The following is a 21,553-nucleotide window of genomic DNA, read 5'->3' on the forward strand; positions in this document are numbered from 1 at the left end:
AACTTGCTGGGGTTACTCATATCGCAATAACAACTGATCATTGGACCGATGACATTCTAAAATACTCTTATCAAACTTTTACAGCACATTACATTAACAGCAGTTATTGCCTTATAAGTAAGTGTGTTGGATTGTTTGAGTTTAGTAAGTCTAAGACTGGCATTGCCGTAAAAGCAAAGACAACTGAAATACTTAAAAAACTTTTCCCTCAGACTATAAAAAGTGACAATTTGGTATTTGTGACTGATAATGGGAGTAATATGAAGTCGGCTTATCGCAACAATGTTAGACTTGGTTGTGCAGGTCATAATCTTAATTTAGCTGTTGAAAAAGCTTTGAAATCCCCTGGTGCTAATTTAGTTCATGAAATGATCAAGACTTCAAAGGAAATGGTGGGCTACTTTAAACATAGTGGGAAAAACCAGGAACTAAATCACACTCTCAAACAGGATGTTGCGACTCGTTGGAACAGTCAATTTTTTCTTTTGCAATCACTGTCATGCCAGTTAGATCATGTCAAGTCAATTCTTGCTGATTCAAAGCAGTTTGACAAACTTGAGCAACTGAACAACGTTAATGAAAAATTGTTGTATGACGTCGTAGAATTTTTGCATCTCTTTCACAAGGCTACTGTACAATTGTCACATGACAATGCGCCGACGTCCCCTGATGTATGGCCAATGCTTTTTTATCTTCGATCAGTCTGTAAGATCAATGGTTCAGACAGCGATAGTATGCGTGAGTTGAAGGCAGTTTTTCTGTCCAGTTTGAATGAAAAGTATGTTATTCATCCTTTGCACAAGCTATCAAAACTTATTGTTCCTTCTTACAAATACTTGTCTTTTGTCAACACAGACGATCGCAATTTTGTTTATTCAGAAATGCGTAGTATGGTGGACAAAATTATTTCTTCTTCACCAAATCAGGTGATACGAAAGGACTCAGGCAATACAGATATAGACAGCTTTAGTGAATGCAGTCATTCAGATCAGCGGCCTCTTGCAAAGAAGAATAAAGCTGATCTTGAATCGTATGATTTGCTGGCAGACTTAAAAACAGTTGCCACTCCATTGTCTAACGCCAACAGTAATGACACAAGACATGAACTTGACAAATACTTGGCACTGCCCGTGACAGCGTGTGATGCATTGCAATTCCGGAAAGACAATGACCGTGAACATAAACTTCCGACGATGGCATTGATTGGTAGAAAGTTGTTGGCTATTCCTGCTACAAGTACTGCCAGTGAAAGAGTGTTTTCAGTGTGTGGGGTGACGATGAGTGAGCGCAGGGCTCGCCTAAACCCAGAAACATTGGAAATGCTGATATTTCTCAAATACAACATGCAGCCCTGATTACTAGACTGACAGTAGGCTACTTAAGCTACCGTTATCTGTGTTCAGAAAGTGCTTTAATGTTTTGTGCACTTTAACTGCAGCTATTAGCAACAGCATTGTTTTTTGAACTTTTGAAGTTGCAGTATAAAAACATTGCAAATTATTATTATTCAAGTTATTTGCAATGCTTTAACTACTTAATATTACTTTAATTTATTTGTGTTTTATCATTGTGGATGTAAAGCTTTGTAACTAATAAAAAAACAGTTGTGTTGATACCGAACCGAACCGAACCCGAACTGTGCTTAAGACCGAACTGAACCGAACTCGAACATTAGATATAACCGAACCGAACCGGACCCGAACTTTAAAAAAAGGGTTCGATTCCCATCTCTACTTGCTACCCGTACGGGCCTGATTTTAAATATGTTCTGGTTGTTTAAATATTGTGATTTGCACTTTTGGTAACTTTTTTGCTTTAAACTTTTGAAAATTTAAAGTAAAAAAAGTAACAAAAATTTACTGAAATAAAAAGAACTTGAAGTTATTTTAACTCTAGGTTAAAATAACATCAAGACACTTTTCTTCACAATCGACCATACAATTTTAAATTAGAAAGTTTGCTTTTTTGAGCCATCCTGCTGAATTCGCTATATTAAATAAATTAAAATTTTCTATTTATGAAAAGTTTTTTTTTTAAGTTAATTACTTTTACTTTTACTTTTTAAACTTTAATTAAAAAAAAAAAAAAAAAAATTAAAAAAAAAAAAAAATTGATCTTGACGTTATTTACATCAGTTATTTAAAAGTTTTTTTTAAAAGACTGTCTGGATTATTAGGCCGGGTGAATAAAAATGAGCAATTGCTTTTACTCAGAAATTGTTCAGTTTTACATGAATAAAAACTGTTGGAGTTTTGCTCAAATTTTTATTCATGCAAAGTTAAGCAATTTACTTAGTTATTGCTCAGCTTAACGTGAATAAAAACTTAACCAAAGTTGCTAAAGTTTTTATTTACGTAAAGCTGACCAATTACTGAGTAAAAGCGATTGCTTTTTTTTATACACCCGCCTATTGTTCTTGCTTTGAAAATGGCTCTGCATTTTGCAATTTTATTCTAAGTTTTGTATTTTGGCTTCTTTTATTTAGCGTGGTTACTGTTAAAAATCTAACCAAAATGAAAGTTATTTCTGGAAATGACCAACTAGAATAATTGTTAAATAATATAATGATAACGGTATAATTGTTGTCTGGAATAAACTAATTGAAATTAGTTCATTCCAGACATTACTTTCATAAATAGCTATTAATAAATAAACAAAAAAAATTAATTTTTATTTCTGTTAGAGTGGTTGTTACGACCTGGCTGACTAGGACCCCCTTCCCCCAAGCTGTTATATATGCATTTGAGTTAGCGTATTAGTCATTTAGCATTTCAGTTGGCAAGTTTTGAAGTATAATTGGCAAATGTCAAATATTGAGGACCTTTTTTTTTGTGCGTGTGTCTCTAGCTGGCAAAAAATACATACGACTCTTCCCCCCTCCCCCAAATGAGAGACCTCTTCGGGACAGCTCTAACAACAACTACGCTGATTAAGAGAAACTAAAAGCAGCAGATTAGCTACAAATATGCCCGGCTCTTTTACAGTAAACTTTAATCAGGACCACTAACTTATTTCCTCCCGACAAAAAAATTAATACTAAAACGAATAAATCAAAAAAATGCCTTTTCAAAGCTTTTTAGCAAAAAATGTTTCTTTTTAAAAAGTTATAAACTCCAAATATAAAGAAAAGCAAAATATTAGAGAAAAAAAATAAGGTACGACCCCCCTTGCCCAGGAAACAAAATTAATATGAATGTTCATGGGGATTACACAAATGCTGTCAAGATAAAGTAAAATCAAAGTAAAGTCAAAAAAAAAAAAGAGATTCTAAAAAGTGGAGTTCTCCAGTTGGCTCTGAAAACAATTTTAAGATGTACTTTTATTAAATCTACACAAATGCAGGAAGTTTCAGAGCTCTAGCTAGTCTGGAAGGTAGTGAAAAATCAATCGCAAAATATAACCAAAAATGTTATATTGCGTCATATTACCAAAACAAAATACTTGTTTGAAAAGGCAAACACAAAGTCAAAAAACCGGAAAAAAAGCGCGCTCTAACAAACAGTGACTTAGTCAAGGTTTACACATGCATGAAAAACCCATAGCTTAGAAATTATGTCCCCTTTTCCCCCCATCCCTCCCGCTAAAGTTTCATTATGATCACTAACCTATTTCTGCTCAAAAAAAAAAAAAAAAAAAAATCAATGATTATTTGGCAGCCCCTATAAACACTCATGCGGCAGGGAGCCCGTCTCTACACAACTGGTATGCCCGAATGTTGACTATATTTGCCCCTGATTGTAATAGAACTACCCTTTATGATATACGTGAAAATAAATCCTTTCCCAATGCCCTACCACAAACACTGCCCACATACATCAGTGTAATACCTGAAGTATTACCCAGAAGTGCCGTCAAACAGACAATGGATTTGAATACGCTACCTTTATCAAAATTTATATTAAATCAACATGAAATAACTGTTCTTTGAGAAAGTAAATAATATAACTTATATTTTACTTACTTAAAAAATAAAGTATAAGATTTCAAAGGAAAAATTTACTTTTATTTGTAAAAATAAATAAAAAATTTTTTCAAATTACTTTTATGTAAACTGTTATTGCTAATTAATTACTTTTACACGTAAAAGTAACTTGTTGTTATGATGCAGTTTTATTTTACTTTGAAAGTAAGTGTTATGTTTTCTAAATATAATATTTACGTAAGTTTACTTCATAAATAACTTTTTTTTACATTTAAAAAGTAAATTACATTTCAATGTAAATTTTTTACATAATTATTACAAAAATTACTTTTTAAAGTAATTTACTTTACACGACTTACCTTAAAAGTAAGTTACATTTACAAGTAAAAGTAAAAGTGCAAATAACTTTTACTTGTAAACGTAAATTACTTTTTCAAGTAACAGGTACTCATTTAAAAAAATTAGCTTAAGTAATTGAGTTTTACATGTTATATTATTTATGTAAAAAAAAACGAATTACTTTTAAATGTAAATAAATTATATATTTTTATATGAGTTATGTAAAGTAATTTACACTTAAAAGTAATTTGCGTTTTTACATCAAAATTAGTAAAAATGCCATCCCTAGTCCCTGTCTCGCTTCCTCCGTCTAATGCACAATAAAATCTTTCAATTACAGCAGTTGACAAGTCAACTGTAGAACTAAAGAACTGAAAACCATATTGATTGGCTGAAAGTAAGTAGAGAAAGACTGAGAAACCATATTGATTGGCTGAAAGTAAGTAAAGAAAGACTGAGAAACCATATTGAATGGCTGAAAGTAAGTAGAGAAAGACTGAGAAACCATATTGATTGGCTGAAAGTAAGTAGAGAAAGACTGAGAAACCATATTGATTGGCTGAAAATAAGTAGAGAAAGACTGAGAAACCATATTGATTGGCTGAAAGTAAGTATAGAAAGACTGAGAAACCATATTGATTGGCTGAAAGTAAGTAGAGAAAGACTGAGAAACCATATTGATTGGCTGAAAGTAAGTCGAGAACGACTGAGAAACCATATTGATTGGCTGAAAGTAAGTCGAGAACGACTGAGAAACCATATTGATTGGCTGAAAGTAAGTAGAGAAAGACTGAGAAACCATATTGATTGGCTGAAAGTAAGTCGAGAACGACTGAGAAACCATATTGATTGGCTGAAAGTAAGTAGAGAAAGACTGAGAAACCATATTGATTGGCTGAAAGTAAGTAGAGAAAGACTGAGAAACCATATTGATTGGCTGAAAGTAAGTCGAGAACGACTGAGAAACCATATTGATTGGCTGAAAGTAAGTAGAGAACGACTGAGAAACCATATTGATTGGCTGAAAGTAAGTAGAGAAAGACTGAGAAACCATATTGATTGGCTGAAAGTAAGTAGAGAAAGACTGAGAAACCATATTGATTGGCTGAAAGTAAGTAAAGAAAGACTGAGAAACCATATTGAATGGCTGAAAGTAAGTAGAGAAAGACTGAGAAACCATATTGATTGGCTGAAAGTAAGTAGAGAAAGACTGAGAAACCATATTGATTGGCTGAAAATAAGTAGAGAAAGACTGAGAAACCATATTGATTGGCTGAAAGTAAGTATAGAAAGACTGAGAAACCATATTGATTGGCTGAAAGTAAGTAGAGAAAGACTGAGAAACCATATTGATTGGCTGAAAGTAAGTCGAGAACGACTGAGAAACCATATTGATTGGCTGAAAGTAAGTCGAGAACGACTGAGAAACCATATTGATTGGCTGAAAGTAAGTAGAGAAAGACTGAGAAACCATATTGATTGGCTGAAAGTAAGTCGAGAACGACTGAGAAACCATATTGATTGGCTGAAAGTAAGTAGAGAAAGACTGAGAAACCATATTGATTGGCTGAAAGTAAGTAGAGAAAGACTGAGAAACCATATTGATTGGCTGAAAGTAAGTCGAGAACGACTGAGAAACCATATTGATTGGCTGAAAGTAAGTAGAGAACGACTGAGAAACCATATTGATTGGCTGAAAGTAAGTCGAGAACGACTGAGAAACCATATTGATTGGCTGAAAGTAAGTAGAGAAAGACTGAGAAACCATATTGATTGGCTGAAAGTAAGTCGAGAACGACTGAGAAACCATATTGATTGGCTGAAAGTAAGTAGAGAAAGACTGAGAAACCATATTGATTGGCTGAAAGTAAGTAGAGAAAGACTGAGAAACCATATTGATTGGCTGAAAGTAAGTCGAGAACGACTGAGAAACCATATTGATTGGCTGAAAGTAAGTCGAGAACGACTGAGAAACCATATTGATTGGCTGAAAGTAAGTAGAGAAAGACTGAGAAACCATATTGATTGGCTGAAAGTAAGTCGAGAACGACTGAGAAACCATATTGATTGGCTGAAAGTAAGTAGAGAAAGACTGAGAAACCATATTGATTGGCTGAAAGTAAGTAGAGAAAGACTGAGAAACCATATTGATTGGCTGAAAGTAAGTCGAGAACGACTGAGAAACCATATTGATTGGCTGAAAGTAAGTAGAGAACGACTGAGAAACCATATTGATTGGCTGAAAGTAAGTAGAGAAAGACTGAGAAACCATATTGATTGGCTGAAAGTAAGTAGAGAAAGAGAGTAAGAAAAGTAGTATAAAAAGAGCATTTTATTTTTAAGCATATCTTTAACCATATGCTCATATCATATTTCAACGATAATGCTGACCATAATTTCTTAGCTAAAATAAAATAATATAAAGGTAAAATAATGTAAATATAAAAATATTTTAAAATAAAAAAAGATAAAAATAATAAAAACAACCATAACATATTAATATATTATGGTTAAATCATAACTATAAACTCTGAGCTAAAAAATAATTTTTATAAAAAATTAAATTTAATTTTTTATAAAAAGTTATTTTTTTAACTTTAAATCAAATTTTTAAGTTAAGCATAAAATAAAGCATATCCTATTACACATTTTTCAGACTAATTAATTCTTTATTGTCAACCTATGAGTTGAACGACTTGGGATACCAATACCACTTTACTATTGACTTGCTTTTGAGTTTACGAATAACTTTTTCAATCCTAAATATGTTTTGGTCAGTTTTTTGCAGTTCTTGTTCATTAAAAGTACCTTGTATTTCTTCACCATTATCGTCAGTTATTTTATACGTTGTTGGATCTGTGAGCTAAACCTGTGTCACTGTAAAAATTTCTTTAGTCCATCTCGGTGTGTATCCTTTTTCAAACGTTCCCTTCTTTTTAACTATCCTAACTCTATCACCAATTGAAAACATTGGTTTTACGGACTCTGATCGTGCATTTCCATTTAGATTTAACCAAACAATATTTTCATTCTTTTTATCGCTAGCTTCAACTTGTGTCATTTTAATTGAAGAATGCTTTGTGTTGTTGTATTTATTTACCATTTTATATAAAACGTCAATATATTTTCTAGCAAAATTGGCTGAAAAGTACTTAAACATTTTATTTTTCATTGTTCTATTCCAACGTTCAATTACACAACTTTTTTCTTCCTTTTCAGTTGAGTATAACTCAAAACCTAACACTTTAACATGCTTATTAGAAAATTTAGCCTTTATCTACCCATATTTTTTGACACTTTTCTTCTTTAAAAATTTTATTTATAGCAACATCGACTCCAGTTTTACTTTTCAATGGAACAATCCATCCATACTTCGAAAAAACATCTATCACCATTAATAAGTATTTTATATCATCATTGAATTTGGAAAAATATTCCATGTCAACTAAATCAGCAGCCCATATTTCATCAATTCCATTTATAATAACTTTTCTTTTTCTAAAATGATTTACAACTGGTCTATAAAGTTTGTTTGCAAGTTTGTCAGTCTATTTCAATTCTTTATCCTTGTCTTTTTTACTGACTGTTGGTGGTTTTTTTCAACACCTAATTTATATGGGTTCAAAGAACCTAATCAAAACTTTGCTTTAGATGATATAATAGATTTTATAATACCTCGTTCAATTCGTTCACGTATTGTAGGATTTTTAATAGCATCCATTTCTTCGATCATTATTTTATCAGCTAAATTTCTTTTTGCAGTATCATCGAAGTATTTATAAGCAAGATTGTGATGGTAAGCTGCATTATCAACTCTATCTACAGGTTTACTCCATTTTTTATATGCGTCAGTAGAAGTTAATTGAACCTGTCATTTCGAAAAGGACATAAGTCCAAAACTTTTAGCATTTAGTTTATAAGTTTGAATTAAAAATTTCTGTATGATTTATGTTTTTTTTATAAAAAATAAAAAATACATAAGTTATATACGTTCTTTATTTATCTACTTCTATGTTTAATTTCTTTAGCAACCTAGACATTATTTTAATAAAAATCATATTTTTGTTGATTTTGAAAAGTTTTAGTAAATGGACTTGTGCCCTTTTCGAAATGACAGGTTCAATTGTTCATCTAAATTAGTACCAGGACCTGCAAAGTTCATAACAGGTAAATGAATTTCACCTGGGAACTGTGACCATGGTAGTTTTATTTTACTTGTTGCTGAAATAATTGAGCTTACTAAATCACCTCCTTCGTTTGCTGATACGAATTTATTTTTTACTTTTTTCGCTAATAGCACAAGTTCCACGTTGCATATTTTTATAGTTTTTACTAACAACATTTTGTAAGTTTAGTGTATCTGTTTTGTTTCTACATTTGAGACAGTACATTTTTATATATATAGAAAATAAAATAATTATTTATATATTTTTTATAGAAAAATTTTAAATATATAAAAATGGATATTATAGATTTTTCATAGAATGCGAATAACAATGAGAGATATAATAAAAGGAAGTTTCCTAAGAGTATAAGAGGAATTATCTTTGGAAAGTGTGGTTGTGGAAAAACTACTTTATTATTGAATTTACTTTTGAGACCTGGTTAGTTAGACTATAGTAATTTACAAATTTTTGGAAAATCTCTTTTTCAACCAGAATACAAAATATTAAAACAATCTTTTGAAAAAAAATTACCAAAAGAAATTATTCTTGATCTATTTAAGTTACAAGACATAATAGTAAAACTAAATGCAAACCCTGAGCTTATAATTGAAGACATTTCAAAAAATTTAAATGAGAAAACGGGCATGGAGTGCAAGTTTTTTGAAACAGCATAAGATGTACATGATCCTGAAGATTTCGAGATTCATGAGAATAATTTGATAATATTAGATGATTTACAATTAACAAAGCAAAATAAGTGTGAAAAATATTATATAAGAGGAAGTCATAGTAATGTAGATTATTTTTATCTTGCACAAAAGACAGAGAGAATATGAAATGGCTCTAGTTAGTTTAGAGACATATTACAGTTTTCCTAATATTAATTCTACAAACAACAAGTTTAGATTTAGCGCCGATAATGGATCAACTTGGAAGGATATAAACGTTGCAGATGAATGTTTTAATAATAATGATATAAATAATTATATCCAATTGATTATGACAGGAAACGGTGATGCAAGTTCAGGAGTTGCAAATATTAAAATTGAAGAAAATAATAATACATTAAGATCAGCTTTAACTATTGCAGCTGGTTATAAAGTTGATTTTACAACTTCAAATTCAATTAGAACTGTTTTTGGTTTGACTGTGGAATATATTCAGCAGGCTATAATATATCAACTAATATAGTAAACATATTGAATGTTAATTAGTATACGAGTAACCAGTGATATAATAGGATCATTGTATATAAATGGAGGAACTCATAACGTTATGTATTCATTTTTTCTAACTGTAGGTCCTGGTTATAAAATTGCTCTAGAGCCGTATAACTTAATTTATTTTCCAGTAACAATAAAAACAATATCAAAAATGGAAAATAAATTGCTTGATCAAAATGGAAATCTTTTGAATTTACGAGGAGAAGAAGTAACTACTACATTTAAGTAATAGTAAATAATTTTTTTTGTAATTTTTTTAAAAATTACTTTATATTATATATAAAAATGAGTAAGTATATTAACATTAAAATAAATGTTTCGCAAGGGCAATTAGAAAAACTTAAAAAAGCAATTGAAGATGGTTATGGAGCTAGTATTGAGCATGTATTAGCTGTAACAGATTATCAATTGAATAGAATTAAAAGAGCATATGAAAAATTTAAAGGCTTAATAAATATTCTAAGTAAAGCACAACTAGCTCACAGTTCTCAAATAAAGGGAGGATTTATTGGAGCACTATTACTTTTCCTTGGTACAACTGGAAAATTTTTATCAAACGTTGCTCCAGCACTTGCAATAGGTTTATTAACAGGAGTAGGTTCAGCAGCTGCATCAGCTAAGGTTAATAAAATTACTGGAAGGGGTGTTGTGTACTTAAAAAAGAATGGAAAAGGAGTTAAAATGACAGCTGCAGGATATGGTTTATATTTGAGACCATGGAGTAAAAGAAGTTCTGTAGGTGATGGATTGTACCTACGTAATGGAAATGGATATACATCAACAGGATCAGGTTTATTATTAGGACCAAATTCACCATTTGCTAATATCCCATTTTTGAATATGATTCTATAATTTTTCGAAATTTTTTTTATATGTATAATAAAATGCCAAGAAATAATCCGCCAATACATAAATTTATAAACAAATATATACCAGATAAACCTATAAAAGTACTCCTTCATTCTAAGGTACACAAAGATTTGGAGCACCCTTCAGTATTAATAACTGAGAAAAAATATGAATCATTTGCACAACATGACATTACAATAAAATCTCTATCACATCAATATATTCTTTTAAAGTTTGGTGTAGTAGTTAATGAAGGTTTTGCGTTAGTTTCACTAAAAGAAGAACTTAAATTAAAAATGTTAAGTTTACAAAACTCTGTAATATCAGAGACTGTTGATGATATCATAGTAAATGTTGTTAATAATTCTGATTCTGATGTAATAACTAAAAATGTAGTTTATGTTTTGTTAATTTATACTTTTTAAAAAATGTTTTTTTAAAAATTATTATTTTTACTTATTAAAATGTATAATATATATTCAAATATCCATGCAAAGAGTGAAAATGATGATAAAACTTTCAATAAAATATATCAAAATCTTCCTAGTGCACCTAATGAAGATAATAAGATTATTAGTGCACATATATATCGTCTAAACACAATTAGTGAGATTAAAAAAGAAATAGAGCATGAGAGAGAAAAGAGAAATATGCTAAGTAAAAAGTATGATAGAGCTGTAAAAATAATTTCAGCAATTGATAATTTATTACTAGTATGCACAATGACACTTGGAACTATTGGAATTGGCTTTTTAGCAACAATAATTGCAGCACCAGTAGTTATCGCATGTGAAGGTGCAGCATTAGAAGCAGGTGTGTTATCATTAATAGGAGGACAAGTTAATAAAAAAATAAACTTAAAAGCAGAAAAGCATGAAAAGATTAAAGTACTCGCTGATTCAAAACTAAATAAAATAAGTGACTATATTTCTAAAGCTTTAGTAGATGGAAATATAGATGACAATGAATTTAAACTAATACTTAGTGAACTTGAAAAATTTAAAGCCATACTTGAGCAAATTCAAAAGAATTAATTAATGAACAAACTAAAGAATCATTAATTAAACAAGGAAGAGATGATGCAATTAATATACTCAAAAGCAGATTTAGTAAAAATGTAGATGTAAAAGCACAAAATAATTTATTAAAATAATTTATCAAAATAATTTATTAAAATAATTTATTAAAATAATTTATTAAAATAATTTATCAAAATAATTTATTAAAATAATTTATTAAAATAATTTATTAAAATAATTTATTAAAAGAATTTATTAAAAGAATTTATTAAAAGAATTTATTAAAATAATTTATTAAAATAATTTATTAAAATAATTTATTAAAAAAATTTATTAAAAGAATTTATTAAAAAAATTTATTAAAAGAATTTATTAAAAGAATTTATTAAAAGGATTTATTAAAAGAGTTTATTAAAACATAAAATACAACATAAATTGTTATGTTGTATTTTTTTATCTTTTTTTATAAAAAAGCAAAATGTCATTTCTAAAAATTGAAAATCCTGAAAAAAGAGACAAAATTGTCAAAGATTTCTTAGATATTAAAAAAAAAGAATACAGAATAATAGTTTATATGAAACGATGGGTGAAACTAATTTACAGTTAAACTTATAAAAATTGTATGAGCCATTAATTGATAGTCAAGATGGAATAAAAGAAAACATTAATAAATTGCAAGATCAAGCTAATAAATTTGCACTCACTTTTTCAAATTCTTATCCTGAAGCAAATAGAGAGATAATGATAACTGATTCTAAAGAACTATTGCATTTTCATGAAAAAAATAAAGGTATGAGAATAGGAAACATTGCAGCAGGTTAAAATATATACTACTAATGAAAAATCTACAGATACTACCTTTGGAATATATTCTAAAGGTAACATATTTTATGTTGGAAAAAAGCCAATATATATTAGTGATGATAATATAATTATTGATGATGAAACATATTATGGTACTCCTGGTCTTTGGGAGTTGTTAACAAAGTTTAATCCTGATAAGGGAATATATAATAAAGATGACCTTAAAAATTATAGAGATATGTTAATACAAACAGATGCAATTACTACTAAAAACCCGTACAAACTAAAGTCATCTCGTAGTGGAAAATACAGAAAAATAATAGCCCCCATTCGGAAGATATAAAAGAAAATAAGAAGCGTGAATCAAGAGGAACAGAAGTAGGAACAAAAATACAAATTATAATTCTTCCTAGCGACCCTAAAGCATTAATTTAAATGCTTGATTTACGTGTAGCTGCATGGAAAACATGTTACACTGGAGCAAGAAATGAAGCTGTTGCAATTTGTGATGAATTATTATGACAAGGTATAATGGATATTAAACAGTATAAAGCAATACAAAATTATTTAAAATTATATATCAGTGCATATAAAAAAATATATAGTACATAAAAAATGCTAATTGTTCATAATAAGACATATATAAAGAAACATTATTTAAACAAAGAAAAACGTCAAATGTAACAAGAGTATCATCAGCTGTGTTGTCTGCTACTGATTTAGAAAAAACTGCATAACTGCTGCTAAATCAGCAGGAAAAGAACTTTCAACATCAGCAATAGAAGCTGCTAGAAATGCTGCAGTTAAAAAAGGATATCACATAATTGATAAAGCATCTTCAAAAATAGTTTCACAACCTGTTATTAATAAAAAAATTGATGAAACAATTTCAAATTTAGTTGGATCTAATGATTTGATTAATAATGGATCTGAAAGATCCTAAAAAAATAATGCAGATAATATATCAACAAATATAAATAAAATGATGATGGGTTCTGCAATAAGATCATCAAAAAAAGTATCAAATGAAAATGCTATAAGAATAGAAGATCTAGTTAAAAAAAGACGCGGCCTTCGACTTGCTTATATTGTTAAATTAATGAGTATACTTGTTTAGTAGAGTTGCGAAATTTTTTATATAATTAGTTTTTTAAGAATTGTCAATCAAAAAATTTTTTTTTATAATGTATATAAAAAAAAAAAATGATAACTTCCGAAGTATTAAATTTTACAGAAACACCAATTGTAGATAATGTAATTGAAAGATTTGAGCTTATCTCTTATTTGAAGGACAACTTGTTAAACTTGCTGATGGAACAGCTTATGCTAATACAGATGCAGTGACGCTTACAAATAATGGTATTATGCATTTATTCAGTCAAATATCATACCAATTATCAAGCCAACTATTTATCTATTTAACTATTTATTTAGTAACTATTTATCACCCAGGTCAAGCAACTACAATGTTAAATACCCAAATGACTTTCAATTAGCACAAGGATTAAATCAATTGTGGTATAAAGATATTACAACAACACCAGTACTTACTGATAACTTAGGGTTTGCATTAAGACAAGCATACATAATTAAGAAGCCAACTACAAAAGGAAAATTTTCCTTTTGCATACTTTTAAGACACAATTTTGGATTCTGTGATGATTACGACAATGTTATTTATGGCTATAAACATACAATAACTCTTTTTAGAAAAAGTGATGATGACGCAATCTTTGAGCTTGCTGCTGCAGCTGCAGGAAAAGTTAATCTTAATAAAATATCATTGTTTGTACCACATGTGATCCTATCAGATGTAGAAAGGATTAGTCTTTATAAATCTATCGAATCAAAAGTGACACTTCCAGTAAGTTTTCAAGCGCGTCAGTGTGATACTATACCTGTTGCACAAGCTAATTCATTTTCTCGGAGATTGAGCGTAAAGATATCTTCTGAAAGACCGAGATACATAATTGCTGCATTTCAAACAAATAAGGATGGAGACCAAAATGCTAATGCTTTAATATTTGATCATTGCGACTTGAAAAATATATGCATTATGCTTAATCAAGAAAGATATCCTGCTGTTAATTATAATTTTTTATTCCCAAATCAGCAATTTTCAAGAGCTTATAGAGATGCAGCTGTGTTTAATGAAAAATTTTATGGAATGAATTGATCACACACAGCAATATAACTCCTTCTGACTATAAAGATTTATACCCAATTTTTTGTTTTCGAAGTTAGTAAACAATCAGAAAGATTAAAATCATCAACAATAGATGTACAAATTAAAGCAACATTTAATGCGGCTGTTCCAGCAGATACTGAAGCTATTTCATTTGTAATATCTGGTAGAGTAATAGAATTTCAATCAGACGGAAATAAAATGAATGTTGTTTATTAAGTTTTTTGAAAATTAAATTTCTTTGAAAATTAATTAAAATTTTTTTCTTTATATATTAAAAAGAATGAAATACACAATGAAAAGTTTAAAAAAATCTATTAGAAGAAAATAACATTTCAAAAACATCTGAAAATATTGCTTTATTGCTAATGAATGCTATAGATAATGGGTTGTTAGATAAAGAATCAATTATGACTGAAGTGAAAGAAGTAAACGATAAAAGACCAGTAGGCAAACCTAGAATACATTCAACGAAAGAAGCAAATGAAAAAAAAAACAATCAAGCCTAAAATACATTGTGAAAAACAAGAAAAAAAAAAGAAATAGATCCAAAATATGAAAGATTAAGAACAGTTAAGAAAAAACCAGTCGCTGTAAAATTTACCAACATGGAAACTGGAGAAGTTAAAATATATAAATCATTTTATAGTGCTATGCAAGATACTAAGGATGGATGGAGATATCTTGAATTACGTGATGAAAAAGTTGATAATGGATTTAAGATTGAAATATTTAAATTTCTGAGAGAGAGTTAGAGGGTGGAGACGTATAGAATGTTTATATAAATATATGCCTAAAAAATGTTTACATGTGCTTTGTAAATATTTTTAATAAATAAAATCTTGTTATATAAAAATAGAAAATACACTCGATGAACCTATTCCAGATACGACATCTTCTGAAATTTTAACTCCTACAACTTTTGTATATAGAACATTGACAATTACAAAAGAGCAGGAGATTTCAAAATATAAAAATATTACTTATTATTGTAGAATACTTGTATAATAAGTTTTACAATACCCCAATAGAATTTAAATTAAAGAAATCATCTGTTAAAAGTGTTACAAAACAATTTACAGCTAAAGGTATAGAAGGTTACGATGCTTTATCCTTCATAAATACTGCTAAAAATAGCGCTATTAAAGTACTAAAAAAAATAAAAATTTAAAAGTTTATATAGTTCTCTATTGTGAAATGGAGCGTACTGATATTAAAACAGGAGAAACTATAATCACATCTGCTCCATTTTGAACGAATAATCAAGTTGTATTAGAAACAACAGATTTAGATGAGTTTTATGAAATATCAAAGCAGATTATTTTAGAATCATTATCATTATATCAACAAGCAGGATCAGGTTGGAGATTTGTTTTTGTTAAAAAGATGGATATAAATATTATTAAGTTTAATCCTATTAGGGCTAAATCATACATTCTACTTGATAAAAATTTAGCAACTAAAAATGCGATAATTAATATAAAGAATGAAGATAATCAATGTTTTAAGTGGTGTGTCACAAAAGCATTAAATCCTAAAGATAAAAGTTCTGAAAGAGTAGATAAAAAGCTTAAAAATCAAGCAGAAAAAATAAACTGGGATAAAATAGAAATTCCAGTTTTATTAAATCAAATTACACAATTTGAGAAGAATAATACAGATATCAGTGTCAATGTATATGGTTATGAAAACTCAGAAGTTCATATTTTGCATGTATCAAAGAAAAATGATCGCAAACATTTAATAGATTTACTATTAATCTCAAATGGTGAAACTAATCATTACTGTTTAATAAAAAATTTAAGCAAGTTACTTTTATCACAAACATCTAATAAACACTATTGTAAAAAACACTATTGTAGAATTTGTTTATTAGGGTTCCACCACCAAAATTAACAATGCAATTTACTAATCACAATAAATCAATGAGAGTTCTGTTTGTAGTATATGCTGACTTTGAAAGTTTTATTAAACCAATAGACACTTGTAAACCAAATCCGAATGAATCTTATACTAAACGCTATCAAAAACATATTCTGAGTTCATTCTGTTATTATGTTAAATGTTTTGACAAAAGTATTTATCAAAGTAGTCCAGGGTTACATTTACTTCAACTAATAAAACAGATGATGTTGCATAAACTTTTGTTGGTAGTTTACAAGAAGATATCATAAAAACTTATAACAAGATTAAATTTCTAAAAAGGATGATATTTACTGATGAAAACAAGCATGATTTTAATGCAGCAATATCATATCACATTTGTGGAGAAAAACTTGAAAATGATAAAGTACGTGACCACTGTCACATTACTGGAAAATATAGAGGTGCTGCACATGAAAATTGTAATTTAAATTATAAAATTCCAAAATTCTTTCCAGTATAATTTCACAATTTATCTGGTTATGATTCTCACTTATTTATAAAGAAATTATCAGGAAGAAAGTTGAGTTGTATACCAAACAATGACGATAAGTATATTAGCTTTTGTAGAGAAATTAAAGTTCGCGAGTTTATTGATAATGAGGCTAAGAAAGTTGAAGTTAAACGTGAACTTTGTTTCTTAGATTATAGATTTATGTCTGATAGTTTAGATGGATTATCAAATAATTTAAAAAAAGATCAATGCAAAAATATAGGAAAATTATATTCAGGTAAAAAATTAGATTTATTACTAAGAAAAGGTGTATACCCATATGATAAGGTTGATTCTGTTAATAGATTTAATAAGGCACAATTACCGTCAAAGGAATCTTTTCAAGATTAAAAAGTGAAGGAATAAGTGATGACGATTACTCACATGCACAAATTGTATGGAAAGAGTTTAATTGCAAAACTTTTAGGGATTATCATGATTTGTACAATGTTTTAGATGTATTGTTACTCGCTGATGTATATGAAAATTTTAGAGATGTTTGTATGAATCATTATGATTTAGATCCTGCTTGGTACTACACAGCACCAGGATTAGCTTGGGATACAGCATTTAAAAAAAACGAAATATAATTAGAATTACTAAGTGATTACGATATAATACTAATGATAAAGAAAGGTATAAAAAGTGGAATTAGTATGATATCAAATAGATTAGGAAATTCTAATAATAAGTACATGGGTGATGCGTATGATCAAAGCAAACCATCAACCTATATACTGTATCTAGATGCTAATAATTTATATGGATGGGCAATGAGTAAACCACTTCCAACACATGGTTTTAAATAAATGGATGAAAATGAAATAGAAAACTGGAAATCAATTCCATGTATATTAGAAGTCGATTTATTTTATCCTAAACATCTCATGATGAACATAATGATTATCCTCTCGCACCTGAAAGAATAAATGTTGATAAAGTTGAAAAATTAGTACCTAACTTGAATAATAAGAAAAATTATATATTACGTCTAGTAATTCAATTATGCAATAAAACTAGTCAAAACGTTACATACTGGATACAACCCTTTCTTAATCCTTTATTAATCAACGTTAAATAATTAATACAACCCTTTATTACAAGGAATACATCAATATCTCAACCATTGTCTTCTATTAGTATATACTCAGAAACATTTAGATTTATTAACACAACTTATGGTAAAAAATATATATTATTAGACACTACAATTCTCCAGTAAATACTTGTAAACCTTGGACAGTATAACCTTGGACAGTATAATCTTGGACAGTATAACCTTGGACAGTATAACCTTGGACAGTATAACCTTGGACAGCATATAACAGACAGGGTTACACAGTATTTCAAGGATTTGATTCGAATAGTTTATGCATATACTGCTCATCTGGTTTAGAAGACTTTTATCTTTCTTCGTGGAACGGTGCTAATATTAATTCATTTATTAATGAATCATCTGGACTATTGTATCAAACAAGTACAGTAATTGGATCTACAACTACTATCTCATTTTACAGAAATTTTACTGATTCCATGCCTAGTGTTGCTACTGGAAGAAGATTAGTAGTTACATTAAACTCTGGGGATGCACAAGTTGGACAATCTGGAAGTTTTACTGTAATAGGATATGCTTTATTTTATGTTTAACTTAAACAATTGATTTAAAATTACAAAAATAATTTTTCATAAAAAATTAAATTAAATTTTTTTTAAAATTATTTTTTAGGTCTGAGTTTATAGTTATGATTTAACCATATTATATTAATATATTATGGTTGTTATACTTCCATTATTTTATATTTCCATTATTTTATATTTCCATTATGTTATATTTCCATTATTTATATTATTTTATTTTAGCTAAGAAATTATGGTTAGCATAATGGTTGAAATATGATATGAGAATATGGTTAGTATAATGGTTGAAATATGATATGAGAATATGTTTAGCATAATAGTTGAAATATGATATGAGAATATGGTTAAAGATATACTTAAAAATAAAATGAGCTGGAATGCTCTTTTTATACTACTAAGGAAGCCAGAATAATTTAGATATCTAACCGTCGGTTAACCTGTTTAAATGAAATGACGAGAAGAGTATAGCCTTTATATTAAAAAGTCAAATTAGAGGAAAATTTCTTTGCTAATAGTGCTGCCTAATCCTTGGAAGAGGTTATAAGATCAGTCCCATAAATTAAAGATGGAATTTTTGACTAAACTTTGTTAATGACACCGTTGAAGATTTTCCAAAAGTCTCTAAATTCTAACTTCTGAGATAAGATAAAGGATTGCCTGGATCTATTCCTAGGAGCTGCATTTATTAGTAGAATGAAAAAAGACATCACCCCAAGGACCATCACGAAGAAAATCACAAAAAATATCCCAGTCAGTTCTAAGTAGTTCAATGATAGGATGAGTCCGAAGAAAAAGTACAAGATAAAAGATTTATAGAGATCATTCTATGTTCGAAAAAAAGCCAAGTCATTCAATGTGATAAGCATTAAAATTACCAATAACAACAATACTTGCGGAAAGATAAAAGAAAGGCCTTTGTCTATTTGATCAGAGACCGCGTCTAAAAGGGTGCAGTGTAAAGAAGAAAGAGAACGATAATGAACAAAAAAAAAAGGTTTTAAGCGGAAGCAAATAAAAATATGGTCAGAGGGTTCAAACCTGATTTCTCGACAAAATGGTCAATTAATGTGCACGTATAGGCCCAAGCCTAGAATATGGCAATTGGAGTCTTTGAGAATTAAAGGATAGAAGCCATCACTACTAAGATCTAAAGAAGAATTAAAATTATAATTAGTCTCTGTAAGACCAAGCAAGTCTGGTGAATTTTGCCAGAAGTAAGGTTCAACTAATTGTTAACTATAGGACCGGTTTATTATAAAATAGCTTATATTCAAACATTATCACAACAAAAGAAACCGCAAGGGTATTATGTTTTCTTCGTAAATTCTTTCAGACATCATCCAAGTCATCAAATATTTTGGTAGACAAGTGTCTGTAAAAATTAATTATTTTATCAAATAATAGTACACGCTGCTATCTTTTTTTCATTTTTTTTTTCATCCTTTTTTTTGACTTTTTGTCAAAAAGAGGATGAAAGAAAAGTAGTCTGTCTTTTTAAAATCTCTGCTCGTAATACAGTATGGTTCAATCAATTTATTTTTTACGAGCCATATGAACTGACAGCATAAATATCTTTTTGATCTTAATTTGCACCATAAACAACAAATCGTTGCATAAGGAAATCTTTTTTAATTCATTTTTGCAAATATTAATTGGTTTTGGATTTTGAACTGTATGTAAAATATTTTTCACTGCTTGGATACTGGCAACATGATCGAAACTTGAATTTTCAGCTGATATATCCCGTAAGATGTTTTTGAAACATTGCTAGCACATCCATTTATTTTATAGCTGTTGTATAGCAAAATACTGACCTCAGAACAGTTTGTAAAGTGCCACATTTTACTGTTCCAATAGAAAGAAACTGTTTAAAAGCATTGCAGTTATTCATAAAAATGAAACAAGTATGGAAAAAAATGTGAAAAAGATTGTCACAATACTTGCAATAATTGTGACAGTTAATTATTGTCTAAAAAATTACCAAATGCTTGCGAATTATCTTTTCGATTTTAAACCTCATCTTGTTCATCGCCAAAACAATTTTGACTTGATTTTTTTTGTTCCCAGGCCTCCACCAGCCCAAATTTTTCCAAGGTTTTCTCATTTGGTATAGGTATAAACATACTTAAGTGTGGAGTTTGCACAATATGTAAAAATGTCCTATCTGAAACATAAAAAAATCCTGCGGACGCCCATGTCCTCAAATTGACGGCAGAGGCAAACATAAAAATTGGCCACCTAAATTAATAGAAAGTGACAGCGATGCTATCCAAAAACGTATATATTCTTTCAAAGTAAGGTCATCTCATAATGCTTTGGAAAACAAAAAAAATTATTTATCTAAAAATCTATGTCTCTAAATTGTTCGAATTATTCAAATATGCTTACCCAACTGTTAAAGAAGGATACGAAACATGCAGAGTAGTTTTTAACAATAAATTTAATATTTGGCTTGGCTTTTTACAAAAAGATATTTGTTTAGGTGGTGATGAGTTCATTGTAAATATAAAATACATTAAGAGCTTTTAAATGCAGTTGGTAAAGCTATTATCAAACTTGATAAAAAAAAAGACCAATCTTAAAACAGAGCATGAACTTCAAACAAACAAAGGAGCGGTAACAGAGATCAGATGCGAAAAACTCAGACACGTTTAAAGCTATTGCTTTTGATGTTTAGAAGAATTTACCATTGCCTATTAAATCAACAAATCATGTGAAATAATTACCAAATTTGGTAATTAATAACAAAATGATATATCATAGAGCAAACATCATCACCTTTTCTATTGTTTCATCCTATGTATAATGAAAAACTTCATCGCTGAATAGGATGTATATATTAAATGAAAAAAACTTTAGTTGCCTTCAAAGGCAGCTTAAGATTTTTTCATTTAATGAATTTAATGAAATTTTTCATCCTATCCAGGGATGAAGTTTTTCTTTATACATACGATAAAACAATAGAAAAGGCAATGATGTTTGCTCTATGATA

At 28.9% G+C, this 21,553-nt stretch overlaps 2 protein-coding genes across 2 annotated transcripts; both read left to right on the forward strand.

Annotated features, from left to right (window-relative positions):
• Window positions 1–13,304: 13,304 nt before the first annotated feature.
• Window positions 13,305–14,498, forward strand: LOC136080334 (uncharacterized). Its single transcript, XM_065796951.1, has 3 exons — window positions 13,305–13,425; window positions 13,613–13,681; window positions 13,819–14,498. The coding sequence occupies exons 1-3, from the start codon at window positions 13,305–13,307 to the stop codon at window positions 14,496–14,498; spliced, it is 870 nt and encodes a 289-aa protein (XP_065653023.1).
• Window positions 14,499–15,115: 617 nt separating this feature from the next.
• On the forward strand, window positions 15,116–17,513 carry LOC136080335 (uncharacterized). Its single transcript, XM_065796952.1, has 7 exons — window positions 15,116–15,257; window positions 15,503–15,595; window positions 15,835–16,315; window positions 16,384–16,605; window positions 16,713–16,887; window positions 16,936–17,161; window positions 17,257–17,513. The coding sequence occupies exons 1-7, from the start codon at window positions 15,116–15,118 to the stop codon at window positions 17,511–17,513; spliced, it is 1,596 nt and encodes a 531-aa protein (XP_065653024.1).
• Window positions 17,514–21,553: the final 4,040 nt, after the last annotated feature.

This window comes from Hydra vulgaris, chromosome 05 (genome assembly GCF_038396675.1).
Source record: "Hydra vulgaris chromosome 05, alternate assembly HydraT2T_AEP".
Classification (NCBI taxonomy): Eukaryota; Metazoa; Cnidaria; class Hydrozoa; order Anthoathecata; family Hydridae; genus Hydra; species Hydra vulgaris.

Coding starts and splice junctions, on each gene's coding strand:
- LOC136080334 (XM_065796951.1), top strand. CDS start 13,305: ATGATGATGGGTTCTGCAATAAGATCATCAAAAAAAGTATCAAATGAA. Junction 13,426..13,612: donor TTATATTGTTAAATTAATGA/GTATACTTGTTT, acceptor TCTTATTTGAAG/GACAACTTGTTAAACTTGCT. Junction 13,682..13,818: donor AGTGACGCTTACAAATAATG/GTATTATGCATT, acceptor ACTTTCAATTAG/CACAAGGATTAAATCAATTG.
- LOC136080335 (XM_065796952.1), top strand. CDS start 15,116: ATGGAAACTGGAGAAGTTAAAATATATAAATCATTTTATAGTGCTATG. Junction 16,606..16,712: donor ATTTATCAAAGTAGTCCAGG/GTTACATTTACT, acceptor ATTTCTAAAAAG/GATGATATTTACTGATGAAA. Junction 17,162..17,256: donor TATAGGAAAATTATATTCAG/GTAAAAAATTAG, acceptor TTACCGTCAAAG/GAATCTTTTCAAGATTAAAA.